The 19,377-nt window shown below is 40.8% G+C and overlaps 1 protein-coding gene across 3 annotated transcripts in view; it reads right to left on the reverse strand.

Moving 5' to 3' along the window:
• Positions 1–19,377, reverse strand: part of PCSK5 (proprotein convertase subtilisin/kexin type 5) — a 466,860-nt gene that overhangs the window by 147,941 nt on the left and 299,542 nt on the right. Inside the window, exon 21 of one of the 3 annotated variants that reach the window (XM_030920279.1) lies at positions 14,276–16,921. The exons of the other annotated variants lie outside the window; for them this stretch is intronic. Within the exon in view, the coding sequence (XP_030776139.1) occupies positions 16,806–16,921 (116 nt within the window). The 3' untranslated portion in view covers positions 14,276–16,805. Of the gene's footprint in view, positions 1–14,275; positions 16,922–19,377 lie in introns of those variants that run through there. 3 annotated transcript variants of the gene reach the window in all.

Genomic DNA, 19,377 nt, shown 5'->3' on the forward strand with positions numbered 1-19,377 from the left:
GTTGCCCCTCCGGTAGCTTACAGTAGCTGGCTTGATGACATAACCTTCACTGGCTGCGTTCCCTTCCCTGTCTGACTCGCCTGCTTCACCACTGGCGTTTTCTTTGACTTCCCCTAAAAAACTCTTGGACTTGAATCTTTGTCTCAAGATCAGCTGCTGTTGAGGTCAACTAAGACACATCCTCATGCTCTGGTGTTTCCGAAAGACTTCCAGTCCCCCAAGCCCATGACGCACTCTCCCACTTAGAACAGCCATTTGACAAGTGCCCACTCCTTTCTTTCTTCTTCCAGCAAACTTCTACTCATTCTCTACAACTCAAAGTAGCCTCCTCTGTGAAGAATTATCTGAATCTTTCCTACCACATGATTATGCAGCTGAATTAATTCTTTCTGTGCTTGGTTGTGCTTTGTACATATTTTAATTTATAATATATATTTAAATTCATAATTTATATTTTAATGTATAATTTTATTTATAATTATTTATATCAACTGGTAATTCTGCACATATGTGTCTCCTTGACAGGGACTAGTTGCTCTTTAAGGTCAAGAATAATTTTCTGTGATCTAGACCACAACTTGCCATGTGATGAAGTGATTGAAACATTTTGGTAAATAAGTAAGTTGACTATTGGAAGTTAGGGATGCAAAAAGCAGTGACACGACAGTTAAAAGCTCCATGAAAAGGCATTCATTAATTCATTTGTTGTCTGATTATTGAGCGCCTACTACATGTCAGGTACTATTCCAGGCATCTGAGATACAGTAGTAGGCAAAACAGATCTCATTCCTGGTGGAGTTTATATCATAACACAGGAGATATATAGTAAACTGTAAACACATGCATGGTTAGTGTGGTTAGAAGCTACTAAATTCTATGAACCAAAAAGCTGAATAGGGCAAGCAAATCAGGGAGTGCTGGAAAGGGGTAGCGATAGGAATGCAGGTTGCAAGTAGGATATAATGGGATCCAGAAATCACAATAATATAACTGAAAAGAAGAGTGTGTGCATTACGCTGGAGTTGTTATGAAAGTTAGTTGACAAGGTTAATTATCAACATGCAGTACAGTAATTTTGCTTTTAGTAGGCTAGACATTTGTGGCTTCAGAGCACACCAGCCCTATTCTATCTAGGCTTGAAATATCCTTAGTTAAAAATGACTGCTTTCTTAGACATGTGGTCCCCAGGCAGATTGCCTGCTGTGAATCCAGTTTTTAATGCAAAATATCTTTCCAGCACAGAAGTTCACTGCCAATTTATTGAAGTTCATGGGGAGAATGATATCAGTTGACAAAAATATATTAGAGAGGGGTGCTAAGTTTCAGGAGGTAAAGTGGAGGGATAAAATAGACCAAGGACTAGGCATCCAGGAAAGCAAACATTTTCAACTAAATTCATATCACAGTTACCATCAATCCACTTCTCAGCAAAACCACCCAGGTTGGAAAAAATACTGCATGAGCAATCAGAATTATTCTTCTCCACCTAATAGTTAATATAGTGAATTTACCTTTTGAACATTCTCATATAAAAAGAACTGCAAAGATTAGAGAGTTAAATGGGATCCAGGGGTATAAGAATATTTTTAAGAGCAAATGACTTATAAATTAGATTGACGGAGATTCTAAGGGAGATGATGGCTCACTGTAATAGGAGGCTCTAAAAATTCTGAAAATATAAATCACAAAAGGTCTCAATGGGGAAGAAAGGCAAAGGCAAGAGGCACTTAAGGAAACCACTACCAGTTCACAGAGAATTCTGTGAATTTGGTATTTTAATATTTATAAGGACGCCAGAGCTTTCAGGGTTTCCTGCCAGGAGCCTGGATCACTGCAGAGGATGGAATACCGAGAAAGGCCTCTTTAAACTTTCCAGTGGCTCCTGGAGCACATAACATGACCCAGATTTCTTTACATGGCACTTGGGGTCATTGCAGTCAGACCCTTGGCAGCATTGTTAGTTCATCTCTCTCACACTGTGCCTCAGTCCTTGGGACCTGCTACGATTTGAACGTCCCCTCCAAAACTCATGTTGAAATTTAATTGCCACTGTGACAATATCAAGAGGAGAGACCTTTAAGAGGTGATTAAGTCCTGGGGCTTTGCCCTCACAAATGGACTATGCCATTACTGTGAAAGAGGGTTAGTTATGGTGAGAGTGGGCTCCTGATAAAAACATGAAGTTTGGCTCCCATTTCTCTCTGACATATGCACACTCTCTTGCCACACCGGACCTTCCACCATGTTATGATATAGCAAGAAGGTTCTCACCAAATGCAGCTGCTTGATCTTAGACTTTCCAGCCTCCAGGACCATGAGCCAAATAAACTTCTTTTTTTTTTTGTAAACTACCCAGTTTGTGGTATTCTGTTAGAGCAGCAGGAAGCAGACAAAGACAACCCCAAGGCTCCATCAGGGAGAAACTCCTGGCACTTTCCTGGTGCTCACACCTCCCTGTCCCTTTCCAGCCTCCTGTCTCCAGCTCTATCCTTCCACTCCTACCTCCTGCCCAGGGGACTAGACAACCCATTCTGTAGAGCATATCCTCTCTAATTTCTTTTCATAACATGTTAACACATCAGGGCACTTGCTCCCTCATTTATCTCCCTTTATTACAGTATAAAATCTGTAAAGGGAGGGAATGTATTCTGTTATATCCTTATATACCCTTATATTATATCCCCTTTGCCTAGCACAGTACTTAACACATAGTAAGTGTTTAATAAAAGTTAGGTGAGTCAATAGAGTAAACAGATGAGTAATGAGTTAATGCAAGATACACACAAAAAAGTATTGCAGGACGCATTCAACAATCCAGTGGACATTTATTCAGCAAGTTAGTGTGTACCATGTGGTAATGTTCTCATGAGGATATATTATTATTTCCACTTCGCTGAAGAAAAAATGGTGGCTCAGAGAGTTAGACAACCAATCCAAGTGTGGGAGGCTGAATAATAGCCCCCAAAGATGTCCAAGTCCTCATGCCTGGGACCTGCGAGTATTACCTTGTACAGCCAAAGGAATTTTGCAGATGTGATTAAGTTAAAGATCTTGAAATGGGGAGATTATCCTGGATTATCAGGGCGGCACCAATATAATCACAAGTATTCTTAGAAGAGGAAAATAGAAGGACATTTTACTACAGAAGAAGGTGATCTAATCTCTCTCACTGTAGAGTGAGAGATTTAATGAGGCTACTGCTGGCTTTGAAGATGGAGAAAGGGGCCATGAGCAAAAGAATGCCAGGAATGCAGCTCTAGAAGCTGAAAAAGACAAGGAAATGGGTTCTCCCCTGGACCCTCTGGTAGGGTGGCCCTACTGAAACCCTGATTGCTGACTACTGACCTCCAGAAGTGTAAGGGAATAAATATGTATTGCTTTATGGTACCAAATTGTAGTTAATCTGTCAGAGCAGCCGTAAGAAATTAATACATCAAGATTACAAATACAGTTCAGTACAGGCGAGTCAGCAGGTGCATTGTCCTAACTCTGGAGCTCTGCCATTACTAGCTGTGTGGTTTTGGATGAATTACTTTATCTCTTAGTCTCAGGGCAAAAAGTGATGTGAAACACCATTCTTGCAGAAACATCAGGCAATAGCCTTGTTTGTGCTCTGTGAGGTGGGCTGATGCTCATCTTAGCATTGCCCTTGTGGACAGGACACCACTGGACAGAGGCAGGTGGAGACAATTAGCTGTGCACTGCCCACCGCTCAAATGTTCCTACAGCAGCCCTGTTAAGGAGAGTTGCACCTGCAGCCTGGGGAAAGCAGGGGCTGGGTGTGGTACAGGGAAAGGGGCTCTGTATTCTGGGGTGGGGATGTTTCGTATGCTTCCAGATGCATTACCTATTTAATCCTCAGCATTGCTGCGGTTAATACTTCCTTTTTATAGATGAGGAAAGTGAGAATTTGAGAAATTTAATACTTTATCCAAGGTTACATGGAAAGTGGCTGAGCTGGGACTTGAACCCACGTCTTTCTAGTGTCATTACTAAGATTATGTAGTTAACATCAGTGTTGGTGGTTCTCATGGTGGGACCAGCAGCATCAGCATCAATTGGGAATTTATTAGAAATATAAATTCTCAGGTTCCACCTCAGATCTACTGAATTACAAATTCTGAGGTGGGGGTGGCAGATAGGAATCTGTGTTTGAACAGGCTGTCCTGGAGATTCTGATAGCCATTCAAGTCTGAGAGCCATTGCTCTATGCTCGTTGCCTCAGAGTCCTTCAGAAGGACTGTTGCCATCTCAACCCAGGCTTAGGCTGCTTGCTACTCTGAGTTACTGTTTAGCAGCAGTGGTAGAAAGCGGCCAGTGTGTACAGTGCACTGATACTTCCAGACCTGCCATCCGGAAGGGTGGGTATGGCGTATGTCCTCTTGGTGGAGGGTTTAGGAGGGAGATGAAGGGGGATCCAGCACAGAGTCAGAAATTCTGCCGACTGCCTGGAGAGTGAGTTTGATATGAACCGTTCAGTAAGACATGGCTAAACATCATCTTCATTCTTTTTCAGAATTGTCTAATAATTAGCCTGAGACAACAAAAGGAGGCTGATGTTGTCTCTGTTAACAACCATTTGATTAAGCTACAGGTTTAAAGCACCTGCCTGTATCTGGAATTCTCCATTTTAGACATGGTCCCTATGTTCCTTGGAGCTTATAAGACAGGGAGATGGAACTTCAATGATGGAAGCCCAGAGAATACATATCACAGAGTAGTGGGGCATGAGTTAGATTCTGGAGGAGAGTTTCAGGCCTCCATGTTCTACTGGCCTCATGAAGAATTTGTGAGCTTGGACATTCATGAATGATGTATCTGTTCATCAGTTTTTTTTTCTGGCACATACATCTGAGGTCAAGTTGCCCCAGCCCGCCCCTGAGGGCCCTCTATGGTCTGTGAATGTCTCATCACCTCCTCATGCTGTGTTCTGTGTGGGAACAGCATAGGCGGGTCTTCATTCTCCAGCTCTGGATCATTGTGTTTTACACCTACAGAGCTGGAAGTGGGAGGTGGAGGGTTGAATACGGAAAGGGACAGTGAGGACTAACCTAGCAGTGAGATAGCTGCAAACTGAGGCTTATGTATTTTGTTGGGGAAAAAAAATCTGACGATGAAATCTTTCTAGGCAACAAACCTAAAGAAATGATAGATATGGTGAGAGAGTGGAAAGACAATTTTTCAGCTTTTGGTTCTTATATAACCCCTTAGACTTGTAGCATATTTTGAGATGACCCCTTTGCTGAACCAACTTCTGGTTTCTCCTCCTGTGCTCAGCTACTGCCAACATAGCCTGTGACACACTCACAAAGGTTGCAGCAACTCAACAGTAATCCAGTCAGTGAATTGATGTTTTCAATCTGACATAATTTAATTATTGCCCTCCCTGCCCCCAAGTAGGAGTCAAACCACAAGAAGCACCAACATCTTACTTGTCCTGCCTCTTCAACTGTGCCACAGTATTTTTATTCATTCATTTGTTCATTAACTCTTTACTTAGCCAGTATTTGTGCCAGTAACTGTGCTAATTATGGGGTATGCAATGATGAGAAAAAGCAAATGCACTCCTGCCCTCATGCTTAGAGTCTGGAGTGGGACTCAGACATCCATCAAATAAGAACAAACACAATTGTGGACATGTGATTCCAGCACTCTAGCCTTAGGGAACCATGTCTGCAAAGGGTCCAGTAAGGAGAGGCTTAGCCACTGGGATAGGCTGAAGGAAGGCCAGAGAAGGGGGAAAAGAGAGAGAAGAGAAGAGAGGGGATAGGGAGAAGAGAGAGAGAAGAGAGAGAGAAAGAAAGAGAAAGAAAGAAAAATGAAATTGAGTTGGGTGGAGGGGTATCAGACTTTGCAGGACATGTTAGTTGATCCTGTATTTACCCCGATAGCCACAGGTTTTACCAGGAGAGCATTGTGATTAGATTTATGTTTTGAAAAGTCACTTTAGCTTCTTTGTGGGACTGGAGAAGATTCACAGAGTGCTGCTGAGAATTGATGATGATAGCTAACCTAGGATGGTCATGGTGGGGATAGAGGGAAGAGGACAGATTCAAGAGATACTCAAGAGGTAAATTAACTAGCTGGGTGATGGACTGGATATTACTGGAGGGAGAGGGATCAACAATGAATCAAATTCTGGTTTAAGTAATATTAGTAACCAATATGTTTTGTGCCTAATACATATAGGCACAGTCCTAAGTGCTTTTGTGTGTTGTCACTTAATCCTCAGAATGTTCCTGGAAGAGAGGTAGGATTACCATCATCCAAATGGGGAAGCAGGGGCACAGAGAAGTTAAATGTGTTCCCTAAGATCACATAGCTAATAAATGACAGAGCCAGGATTTGAACCCAGGCAGCCTCCCTTTAGATCCTGTGATGGCAACTATGACATTGAACCATCTCTTGAAAATATCAACTTGGGATCTGGCAAAAGGACATATTGTGATTGAGCAGGTATGGTTTCATTGTGCTAGTTTCTACTGCTGCCATCACAAGTTACTATACACTTTGTAGCTTAAAAAAGCACCCCTTCACTAACTCCTAGTTCAATAGGTCAGACATCTGGGTACGGTGTGGCTCATCTGGTTCTCTGCTCTGGGTTTTATAAGATTGAAATCAAGGTGTTATCAGGCTGCATTCTTTCTGGAGGCTCTGGGCCTGGGTCTGCTGCAAGTTTCTTGGCTGTGGGTCAAGTTCATCTCACGCTTTGAATCTGACTTCCCCTTCTGCCTGTTTTGCCTTTTTCTACCACACCTCTCTGATAGCCTCTACCTTGGGCCCATCCGGACAATTCACGCTGATCTCTCTCTTTTAAGTTCATTTGATATTAACTTTTAATTTCTCCTGCAAAGTCCCTTGTCAACAGTGAGTACCCAGGGAATGAGAATTCATGTTTAGAAATCTGCTCTCACACTAGCCAATTCGTGGCTGCTATTGCTGCTGCTGGTCCACACTCTTAATGGCAAAGTCCTAAAGCATTGGCTTTAATGAGTTTGTGCCAATGGTTTTGCGTGTGTTTTAGGACCAGTGATGGAAACTCTGTGAAGCTTCCTGCTATTTTCCCTTTACATGGGATAGAAGGGCTGGAAGGTTCACAGGGATGGTGCTGAAGAAGGGGAAACTGAAGTATAGACACATAGAGAGCTATGCTGAAATTTTACAGAGTTCAGGCTAGAACTTAGTTGACCAAGTATTGGATCAGAGCTATTCCTTTCCTGTCATTTGCTCAATTTTTCATTTAATTATTCATTCATTCATTCATTTTTTTCAACTATCCATAACAGTTATCAAGCACCTTCTCTATGAGATGTTTTAGCAGGTTCATGACATAGAAGGCATTTACAGACTTTGCTCCCGTCGAGCAAACTATGTAGTGGGAATTACATACATCAAACAAATATTCCTACAAGTAACTAGATATTTGTCATAAAATTAATATAAAAGAAATGTAGAGGCTTCCAAGAAAGCTTACACTAAGGAGATCCAACCTTGTCTGTTAAGTATCAGGAATCAGAAGTGACCTTTAAACTGAGGCCGAGATGATAGATGATTCGGGTGGGATAACATTAAAGGAGGTGGAGTGACGTGTGGGGATGTTCTGGGGTGCAGGGAAGAATGGAAGAATCAGGGAAAGTAAATGTGGCAGGAAAATACTTGGGGAAGAAGAGAATGTCGTGAGCTAAGTTTAGAGAGGAGAGGTGGGTCAGATTGACCCTGGCCTTCAAGGCCATGGAAAGGAATTTCAATTTTATCCTAGAAAATGGGAAGTCACAGGGGAGTGGAGTCTCATGCTGAGTTTTGAATTTTTAAAAAGAGCATTCTGGCTGCTGTGGAAAATAGAATAGGAGATGAAGATGGAAGACACGTGACTGTGGACACATGGGGTATGTTCAGGGAGGCTAATGAGGAGATACTGCAATAGCCCAGGTGAGAAGTAGCTTGATCCAAGGTGCTGGGCTAGGATAGGGGCAGAAGAGGCGAAGAACAGAAAGTGGATCTGGGAGATTTGGGAGGTGGAATTGTCTTGACCTGGTGTTGGATCAGATGTGGGAATGACGAAGGAGAAGGTCAAGATGACTTCTGGTTTCTGCCATATTTGTGGCTCTTCTCATAACAAAACAATTAAACATTATATTCCTATATATAATAAAAAGCCTTATTTTTTTGATAGTTTAGTTTTTATTACATTGCAACCATTATGATTTTGTTGGCAAGAAACCCTGTTTAATATCACTTGGAAAGAATTCATGTTTCACTAGATTTGTCAAAGGAGCTCACAGAATTTGTATTATGTATTTGTATTAACTTTCAGCATGCTAATATTTCTTCTAATGTTCCCAATATCTCCATTTTATTTCTTCCTCATTTCAACTAGGGCTAGAGAATGCAAACAATAGCCTCTTGACAAGGAAATTATGAAAGGAAGCATCATATCATCATATCCCCATCTCTTTATAACAGTCGCTGCCTCGTTTAGCTTAAGTCTATTTTGATTTTGTCCATGTGGCCCATTGGTTGTTACTAGCTTTAATGATCAAATATTCACTCCTGCCTTGTTCACACAAAGCATGATTTAGCCACAGTGTATACTCCTGGGTGGATATTAACAACATGCACCTGGAACCTGACAGCACCAGCTAAAATATAGAAACCCGTCGTACACTCCACAACCACAGCTTGAAGCTTGTTTTGATGGAAGAATCCTCCTTGGCTCTTGCATTTCTCCTTGTGGATGCTCTGACATCAGATTGTCTAGGTTTAAATTAATCCCAGACCTTCTGTCTACCACTGGAGTACCTTAGGCATTTACCTCATCTGCTTCCTTATTTGTAAAAAGGAGATCGAATCGGGCTATTGGAAGTATTGCATTAAATAACCTATATGAAGCCTTTAGCTCAGCATATAGGAAGTACTCTGCATATGGGGGTTACTGTTTTCATTGTTAGGGAAGGGAAGTGCTAGCATATCCTGTTTTTTCCTTTTGTTCTTCCCTTTTGTGATGACAGTTTAGAGGGCTGGGGGGTCTTCTCTTAGGAGAAAAAGACGGTACTGAGCAGGCTTATGGTCCCAAGTCCAGTTTTGCAAAACAGGCCTTGCCAAATTGTTGCTCTGGCTGTGGACATCACAGTGAACAGAAGCTGTGGGCTGCTGCCTCTCATGTGAGCTTGCACCCTGTTCTTTCATTCAACTGGCTCAATACAGCCATAAGTGCCTGGGGACTGAGCAAATCTGGCCTCTTCAGCGTTCTGTCTGAATGAATGCTTCTCAAATATGTTGGCAGGAGGCCAAGAGTTGACTTGATGGAGTCCTTGAGCAAATCAATTAGCCTCTCTGAAAAGAGGGTTGATGACACTGATGACAAGAAGGTGGAGGAAGGGCAACAGTCCAGTGAAGGTCCTTTACCGGTTGACCCCACTCGTCTCTCCATCCTCTCTCCCAAGCTGCCTGCCCTGCTCATCCCCTGCCTAAGCCTCCAAGTGATCGCTATCCACAAGCCCTTTCAATGGCTTTGTGCCTTTGCACAGGTTCTCTCTTTTGAATATCCTTCCTAAACATCATCACCTTCTTTGATTTGTAAGTTCTTGCTTATCCTTCGAGGCTCAGGTCAAATGTCACTTCTCTCGGATATTTTCTTATTCATTCATTCCACAAATATTTCTTAAGCAAGGCATGTGCTGGACATGTAAGATACAGCTGTGAACAAGACAGACAAAGCACCAGCTCTCATGGGGCTGGCTGACAATAAGTAACAAACCATAAAATGTCATGTGCTGGTAAGTACTATGGAAAGTCAAAATGAGGTGGGCAGGTGTGGGGTCAGTGGTGGAAGGAACTGATCAGAGGAAGTTATTTTTGAACTGAGACCTGTGGGATGAGAAGAAGCCAGACATGTGAAGAGCAAGGGTCCTGGGTCCCAAACAAGCTGGTTTTGTTTGAAGGATGAAAAGAAAGTTGGCATGACTAAAACATGTGAGGGCACGGGGGATGGTGGTGTGAGGTGAGATCACAAAGACCTCAGGTAACGAGTTCAGATTTTATGCTCAGTAAACAGAGAGATGAAATCTGATTTTCCATTTGTAATGGCACTATGCTGTGTAGAGAACTGATTAGAGAGAACTGAAGGGGGAGAGAAGAGGAGAGGAGAGGGAGAAGTCTGGGAGCTGGTTCAGAGGCTGTTGCAGCAGTCTGGGATGGCAACGATGGTGGTTTGGTCACAGTTACAGCTATAGAGTGGGCAGAAGTAGACCATTTAGAGATATATTTGGAAATACAGTGAATGCCATTTACTGAGGTGGGAGAGATTTGGTGGTAAAGATGGTCAGGGGGTTGGGGTGTCTGAAGTCTATTTTGGACATGTTAATTTTGAGATGCCTATTAGACAGCTGAAGGGAAATGTCAAGTAGTTAATTGAATCTACAGGTGTGAATCTTGAGGGAAGAGATCAGGAATCTATATATATTTTAAGAGTCATCAGCATATAGATGGTATTTAAAACCATGAGATTGACAAAGATCTCCTTGGAGGGAGTGTAGAAGGCACAGGGAAGAAGAGAGGATGATATCCAGGAAGACATCCACATATTGCAGTCCTGTACACTGCCCTTCCATGCCTCACCCCAGTGACCTCCCTTACCACCACCAAGGATAGGACATGTATCTCGCTCCTCTTTTCTATTCCCTAGAGGGTGAATAGTGACTTCCTCCCTCCTTTGCAGGGCTGTTAAGATTCTCAAGATCCTAGATTCTCCCACCTCTGCAGGTCTCACATCATATCAAACATATTAAAATTCTCCTTTATTCTACATTAATGTTAATTACAGTCATGTACCATATAATGACATTTTGGTCAATAACAGACTGTATATGACAGTGGTCCCATAAGATTATACCATATATTTACCATACCTTTTCTATGTTTAGACACACAAATACTTACCATTTTGGTACAACTGTCTGCAGTATTCAGTACAGTAACATGCTGTATAGCTTTGTAGCCTAGGAGCCATAAGCCATCCCATGTAGCTTAGGTGGGTGGTAGGCTATGCCATCTAGGTTTGTGTGAGTGTGCTCTATGATGTTTGCATGATGACAAAATCACCTAAGGATGCATTTCTCAGGCATACCCCTGCCATCAAGTGACAATGGTTTTAATTCCTTAGTTGCAGTGGACTAGTTTGACATGATCCACTTTGTAGATATTTAATCAAGATATCATTTGGTTTTGATCTTTGCAGTTTTATTTGTACATTTTAGAGTCAACTCCATTTTTAAGGTTTCATGCTATTTTTGGATAGCCTTAGAAAGCTTGTAGTGCAAGGGCATGGAACCTTAGCATGTGATTAGTGAAGTGAGCTTGCTCCTTTGACTCCTGACAATATTTTTTACCCTTTAAAGGCACTTAAACAGCTTCACATTATAACCATGTGTTTTATGTCTAAGTGTCTGTTTCCCTCATTAGACTGTAAGTTTGAAGAGGGCAAGAGAAACCTCAGAACCTAGTTTGTGGCAGGGACTCAATAATATTTATTTATGGAAGCAACTTTTTTGGAATGAGAAAAAGCCAAGCTCAGGGTCACAGTGTGCTTTCTATCTTCACTTGAGAGAAGGCTCTTACCCCCTGCCTTGCAACATATGTAATGTGGACATGCTTTTCTCCAGCACTCTTAAAAAGGAATCAGTGTTGTACAGAATGTTGAAGCTGTGGGCTTGAGTCCCTTACTAGCTGTGCCTCTTGCATCAGAAAATGAATGTCTATTGGCCTGATTTTTGTGGGGGCCAAATTAAATCATTTTAGTAAAACTTTGTGAAGCTTAAAACACTGTATTTTTAAAATAATGTACTGTTTTCTAAAATGAAAAAAAAAAGTTAAAGATCTTACAACTCAGGCCTCAGGGAATGTTTCTGGAATTTTCTAGAAAGTGGGATACAAAATAATCTTTTGTTGCCTGATTCCTGGCCCTAAAAAAACCACAACTGGATCCAAACAATGGTCCTTTAGAGAGGAGCCCTTGTAAGAAAGTCCTTTGGTAATAAGCCAGTCAAACTGTCCTTGTAAGTCCCTTGGAGGTAGAGAATGGGAAGGAGTGCTGGCCGTCCCAGTTCACATTCTGGTCCGCTGAAACATAGTGATGCTGCATAACTGCGTCTTTATTGCTCAAGAACTGAATCTGGACCTGATCTTCACCTCTTGTGATGAAGAGGAGACAGGATTATGCAGATTATCCCCATTTCTAGGTGCCAAGTAGTTCTAATGAGCTACAGTGAAATTAGGTCCACCTTGGCTATGCCCTGCTAAATATGTCAAAGGCTCTAAAGCATTCTGTTGAGAACTTCAGATTTTATAAGCCTGCAACAAACATAACATTTGGAAAGGGATGTTGGCCAGAGAAGAGAAGCAGATCTGTGCTGTCATCTACATGTATTGTGTGCGGGGCCCAGCCTGGTCTGGGTGAGGTCACACTGCAGCTGTCCTCTGTTCCACCTCTGCCATCTTGTGTTTGAGGACAGAAGGAGGGGGTATTAAACTGGCTGGGCCATAGTTTAAAATTGTCTCCAATATGCAATTTCTATTCAACATACTGCTGTCTGCCATTGCTCTCTTTGTGCAGGGCTGAATGATAACATGGAAGCTGTTAAGAATGAATGTCTATTTTATATTTTAGCTGCATGACATTCTTTTTACATGAGGGGGATAAGATGCTATGTATTTATTTTCATACTCAGATATGTCACAAGTATTGATTACTTTGAGAAACTTTAATTTAGTAGTTACTATAGCAATCACCTCCCCTTCTTTACCAAGTACTCAGTTTGTAAGTTCTTCAAAAATGAAGGGTAGATTATTCAATGGAAAATAATGAATCTGGTAGAAGAGATCAGCAGTGTGACAAGCCTCTGATAACTGGAGTGGAAAATGAGTGATAATTAGCAGTCTTCCATGGATGTGGGGATTGAGAATGGGCACACTATCCTTCTTCTACAAAGTGTACAAATGTAGATTTTTCTGAACTAAACCACCAAATTTTGAATCACTGTTCTTTGTAGCAATAGGTAATTAGATTAAAACCATGAAAACATCTTACTTCTCTAAGCATCTTGTATGCAGCAAGTTCACTGGTGACTGGAGCAAGTTCATTGGTAACATTCTTCCTGCTCTCTTCCTGTCTGTCCATGCTTCAGGGGCCAATTCTAGCTCTACCTGCTCTAGGGAACTGAACAGTCCAATTCAAAGGAATCTCTGCCTGTTCTGAACTTAACAACTCAGTGTACCACTCATTTGAGATTTGGCATGTACTACTTGCTGTGAATTGTCTTAATGTTAAATTGTATTATGATGATGAATCTGGATATGGAATCTCAATCAATTTGTTTCAAGTCTATGTGACTCAGTTTTCTCATGTGAAATGGAGGATAATACATTCACCTTTAGAGTCCTGAAAATTGAGAGAACATACCCACATCAGTATGTATATACATACTCTACATTCCCACATTGTGTGGTACATAGTAAGCGATCAATAAAATTAATTTCTCTCCATCCCCATAACGGGACTTCAAAGCAGTAGAGGCTCTTCCTCATAACTGGTTGTTATCTCCAGATCTTTAAACCTAGTTGGAGTTCAATTTGTTTGTGGCTTTGGCTGATTTATCTTTTCTTTTCCCCAAGAGGCATAGCACTGAACCTTTAAGACTAGTAATTGCATCTCAGGCATGGTTCAAAAAGATCTATACTCCACTGCTGTTTTTAGCTAGCTTGTTCAGTCCCACCCCATGGTATGTACTGGAGATTTATTTTAGACAAAATCATCTTCTAGATATCCAGCCAATTGAACAAAGCCACCTTCCTCTTTAACAGCTTTTACACTGCCTACCTCCTTGCCCCCAGCCATGGCTCCCAACCCTACAGACATACACTAGTGGGTGTGCTGTGCACTAGAGGAAGAGCGGGACGAGGTGGGCCCTATTCTGGGGGCCAGCATCTGTACAATCTGATAGAAACAATACCAAGCCTTTATAGATTTTTTTTCACAGCCTTGCTTTCTAAAAATGGGATTTAACATATATTCATGACCAAATCTAACCCATTCCTTTCTTACACTGCTGTTTCTCCTTCTCAATTCCCTCCTCTGCTCACTCTCTTTTCCAACTTTATTTAGATGTTTCATGCACCTCCACCCTTTCCTTCATGTTCAGCTTCTATGTAGAAACAGGGAAGTTTCTCATGACCTTACCCTTTCAGAGGAGTTTATACGTGGGTATGAACAGATCAAATAAACAGGAACTTAGGTTAATTTAATAGAAAAAATAAAATATGGAATAACATTGATTTTGGCCAGTATCAATTACAACCATTCTACTATATTTTACAAAAAAACAACTGAACATTTTACACATGTACAGTATTTTTCAGTAAAAGTGGATTTGGATTTAACAATGGGTCACTAATTGAAAATAAAAAGGCAAAAGAAAACAGAAATAGGACTTTTGTCTCTAGAAGGTTAGAGCATTTGTTGAGTCTCCAAACTTTGTACTATCCATTACATATATCTCATTATGAATATATATATTTATACATAATATATAACATTAACTTAAACTTTGAAAGCATTATGTTCTAGTTAATAATGTTATGTAGATAAGTGAGGCAGTAACACACTAGTAGTTAAACCAGTATTTCCGCAACGTGCACCTGCATGGTCAGTGGGAAATGGAACGCACGCTGGTAGACCCCGATGAATTTTGTTGTCATGTTGATGGTTATTCGTCTAAGAAAACAGACATCATTTTTATTTTTCCTATCACAGTAACCTCGTGCCTTAAATATTATGGGCTGGTTCAGTTAAATAGATTTCTTTGCAGGCAAATTCAGTTTTGCCATCTGCTTGACCTTGCTTTAGGCTTGTGCTTGCATTTGTCCATGTTTAAGACTGTGCCTTTAAATGTAAAACCATACGCTGTACCCAGGATTAACTTTCACTTTTTTTGTGTGTCAGAGGGCCTGCGGTATTATGAAGGGGAAGACTGCTTAGCAAAATCAGTTGGTTCCCTAATTACTTATGAATCATTATGTGATTCAATAAAATTGCAATGCTATTAAGAGGGTCATCAGATAATTTACTTATTATTCACCTTGGGTTGTAAGTTATCTTTGATGTCTAGAAATACTTTCAAGGTAGGCTTTTTACTAGCTTGCTGTTTGGATGGGGACCTTAGCATCTACTTCCCACCTCTTTCCCAGGATAGTCCATATTGATAGTATTCCTCTCCTCAGCTGTGACTCCAGCAGCATCTTCGAAGTAAGGCTCTCAGAAGCATGAAGCCTGCAAGATGGCTGGTCACTCATAAAGCAAATGAGGTCACCAATGAAGCTTTGATATGAAGAAACTTGATATCAGTCTACCCTCCCCTAAACAGAGAAATTGTCAAAAGATCTATAAAATTTCATCGTTTCTGGCCACTAATTCAAACAGTGTTCTCATAATTCAGTCTTCTTTTGATGAAGTGTTTAGAGAGTCATAGAAAACCAGTGAAAATATTTCTTAAAAAAAAAAAAAAAACCCAAAGAAACAGATCATCTCAACATTCAGTGGACCAGCATATAATAGTATGGCATAGTTATAGAGGGACAGAGGAGTGGGAAAATAAGAACTAGAAGGGTACAATCATGCCACCCACATTCAATTTCCAGTTTTATTTTCTTAAAATGACAAGATGAAAAAACTTCTAATAAGCACCATTGAAAAAAGTTGCCTGGCCAACATGGGCACCAGCTTAAATATTACTTAAATAAATTCCATTTCTTAAAAATACAGGACCTCTTAGAAACTTTTGACTCCAGGAAGAAATTTCCTGCATCATATTCAAAATGCTTCCCACCATGACAAATGGAATTTCTGATGGCCTTTAAAAAAAAATGGGGGTAATGGCTAGATAGCACCAAGAGGTTGTGCAGGGTCTACAAAGTTAACACTCTGAATTTCAGGGGAGCTGGATCAGCCTCAGCTCATCTAGGTACCTCTGCATTCTGTCCATCTGTCCATCACCAATTTGACTATACAGAGCAATCCCATTTGGCGAACTGTGTGTAAAATAACCCAATCTACAATGGAAAAGCCAGTAGCAGCAAGTCTATCTGATGAAACCAGTGCAGCAGACTTATCAAGTGAGTAAAATGCAAAAACCAGTACATAATGCATGAAGTAAATGATGTGTGAAGAGTATCAATGTTTCACTGTGAAATACCATGGCAAACGACACTAAACACAACTCTGTAGGATGTTCCTAATGCCCTCAGGTCCAGTTTTCTGTCATTTCCCCCAATGGTGGACTCAAGCATGCAAGAGCTTTCTATTTCATTTTTGTCTATTTATGCTCTTGCGATGTTTTAGAAAGGTATTTTTAGGTGTTTCAAAGGGGGAAACAAGCAAATCAATGCAAAAGGGAAAAAAATGGACCTTGAAAACCAGGGCAGGAAATCAAATCATTACTTTAACGTCAAATTTTGGCATCAAATGCTTTGGTCATACAATACTGTCTCTGTGGTTCTGGCTGTTTAGCACTAAACACCCAGTTATAAAAGGTAGGCTTGTTGTAGGTTTATTTTTTTTTTCCATTTAAGTTCTGACAAAACAGTTCACCATCTCCCTGCACAAACTTGAGAGAGAGAGAGAAAGAAAAAGAGAGCAAGAAAGAGAGAGGTGGCTTGCTTTTTTTTTTTTTTTGGCTTGTTTTTTTTTTTTTTTCTTTTTAATAATATGGAATAATCTATAAGTCTACAGGAACAAAGAAATCTAAGATGGCCGCTCAGCCTTGAAATGTACATGTTTTGCAGCAAAGTTGTTGAAGAACCTTCCGTTGGCACAGATTGTTCTTTTTCACAAGCATACAGAAGCCTCCTTCCGCCCAGGACTCTTCCGTTGCTTTTCCGGAAGTCAGCAAGAGAGAAGGGGAGTTGAAGACCAGAGCAGCATGATGGACACACACGGAAGAAGGTTGTGATTGGCCAGAGAGGCAGATTTGGGGGATTGGAAGAGATCATTCAGGAGTAGTCAACAGGAGGAAATTTGGTCCACCCAAAGTGATTTCAGTCAACAGCATTGTTTTTCAAGGAGAGACATTGCAGTCCAATGTAATTGGTATCCATTTGTGAAAGAAAAAAAAAATTAGAAAAAGAATAAATTAGAAATCAATTAACACAAGCAAGAAATTTTTCTTCTTTGAGTTACCTAGAGCAGAGAGTATACAGTCATTTATACCATATTTCATTGAATCTAAGACACAAGATTTAAGATGCACCATCATTTTAAGTAACAAAGGAAAAGATGCTTCTTCATGTTAAACTGTGACACAATCTTATCAATTAGAATTTTAATTTTATACTTATTAAAAGTATTTGTTATATTTATGTAACATTCTGTTTTGTTTCCATGCTTATGCAAGAATCTTTCCTTTGAATATTGAACAATAGTTTAATTTTCAAACCTCTTTAGAACCGCAGTTAAATTCAACACAAGAAGTAGTCATGTGCCTAACTCGGTTGAACAGATATCTCTGCATCCAAGTCTCATGTCTGGGCAGTAACACTGATATCACATCAGTTTTCTGGTCAAAAGCGGTTGTAAACTGCCACAAATTATAAGATGCATCTGATTTCTGAGACGATAAAATGTAACAAATATGTCTTAGAATCACAGAAATACGACAGTTGAAAGAGAATAAATAACACATCCTTAAGTGCAGCTGCCATGTGATTTCAAAAGCCTGGTGAGCCATCAATGATCTCATTTTGTAACTGACCTGAAAATGGGCTCACTGCAGATACGATTCTTCATTTCCCACTTCTGCCCACAATGCTGACACTCTGCTTTTAGCAAAGCGCCATTTGACATAACTTGTCTGGTACTCACCATGGTTTAGGGAAAGTAGTTAAAGCACTGCAACTCTTGAAATGCATGGTACCAAGTGCTATTGGTGAACATTTCAAGTTACAATGGATTTCCTACATCAGTCACTTTTTGTTTTTGAGACAGAGTCTTGCTCTGTTGCCTAGGCTGGACACGATCTCTGCTCTCTGCAACCTCCAGGGTTCAAGTGATTCTCATGCTTTAGCTACCCGAGAAGCCGGGATTACAGGTGCGTGCCACCACGCTTGGCTAATGTTTGTATTTTTAGTAGAGATGGGGTTTCACCATGTTGCTCAGGCTGGTCTCAAACTCCTGGCCTCAAGTGATCTGCCCTCCTTGGCCTCCCAAAGCGCTGGGATTACAGGTGTGAGCCACCATGCCTGGCCCAGTCTCTTTCATCTTCCTCAATTTTCTGTTACTAATTTACAAAAAATTCTGGTAATATTCAGAAATAGGGGAACCACGTTTTTAAGTAAAGTAAAGGAGGCACTTGTTGGTAACTAAAAAATGATACTTACATGGTCCTTACATGGTCCCTGGGGTGCCATCACCCCAAGCCTCTCTCACCCCAGTGTGCTATAGTAGAATCAGCCCTGGCAAGAAAACCTGGGAACACAGGGCCTGTGTCGGGCCCATCCCTGCCCCAGACCAATCATATACTGGAAAAACCATGGAGATGCAAAGTCACCTATGATGCTCCAAAGAAATAAGATCACAAATGATGTCCTATCAGTGCTATCATGTGCCCAGTCCTTTCTGACACCTTTTTGAGATTCCTTGTAGGGAGTTGTGGAATCACCAGATGAGGTCAGTAGTATTATCCTCTTCATTTTCTAGAGATGGTGGAAATGAGGCCCAGGGCAGTTCATAACCTGCCCAAGGCCTGGAGACCAGATTTGAATGACAGCATTCTGACTTCCAAGTCCACATTCTCCTGACAATGGCAATGTTTTTTCTTTCATGAAATTTCCAGAAGGGGAAACGTTCAAAAGAAGGGAAAGAATAAACCTAGGGCAGTGATCATGTCAGTCAGATTGTTGCAAATGCATATTTGTTTTCTTTTTCTATTTTTATAACAATCCGAAGATGTTTTGAACAACAACAGTTTAAACAATTTCTTTCTACATCGTATCTTTATCTTTCTATATCTGCATACATTTAGGAGTAAAATTCAGGGTCCCTCAGGCATAAGTTAGTTCACAAAATGGTGGAGTTGGAATAATTTAAATTCATTCATTTTACAGATGGGGAAACTGAGGCTAGAGAGGTGAGGGAACTTGGTGTTAGCTAAATTGTTAGGGAGAATTGGATGTGCAGTGGTTCTTAAACCTGGCTGCAGATTAGAAACACCTGGGAAGTTAAACCCATGATCATGGGCTGCACCCTAGATCAATTCAATCAGAATATCTGGGGATGGTGCTGCATCCTGGCATCTTGGTTCAGAATCATTGGTGCAAAGAAGAACAGACCAA

Source organism: Rhinopithecus roxellana, chromosome 16 (assembly GCF_007565055.1).
Source record: "Rhinopithecus roxellana isolate Shanxi Qingling chromosome 16, ASM756505v1, whole genome shotgun sequence".
NCBI lineage: Eukaryota > Metazoa > Chordata > Mammalia > Primates > Cercopithecidae > Rhinopithecus > Rhinopithecus roxellana.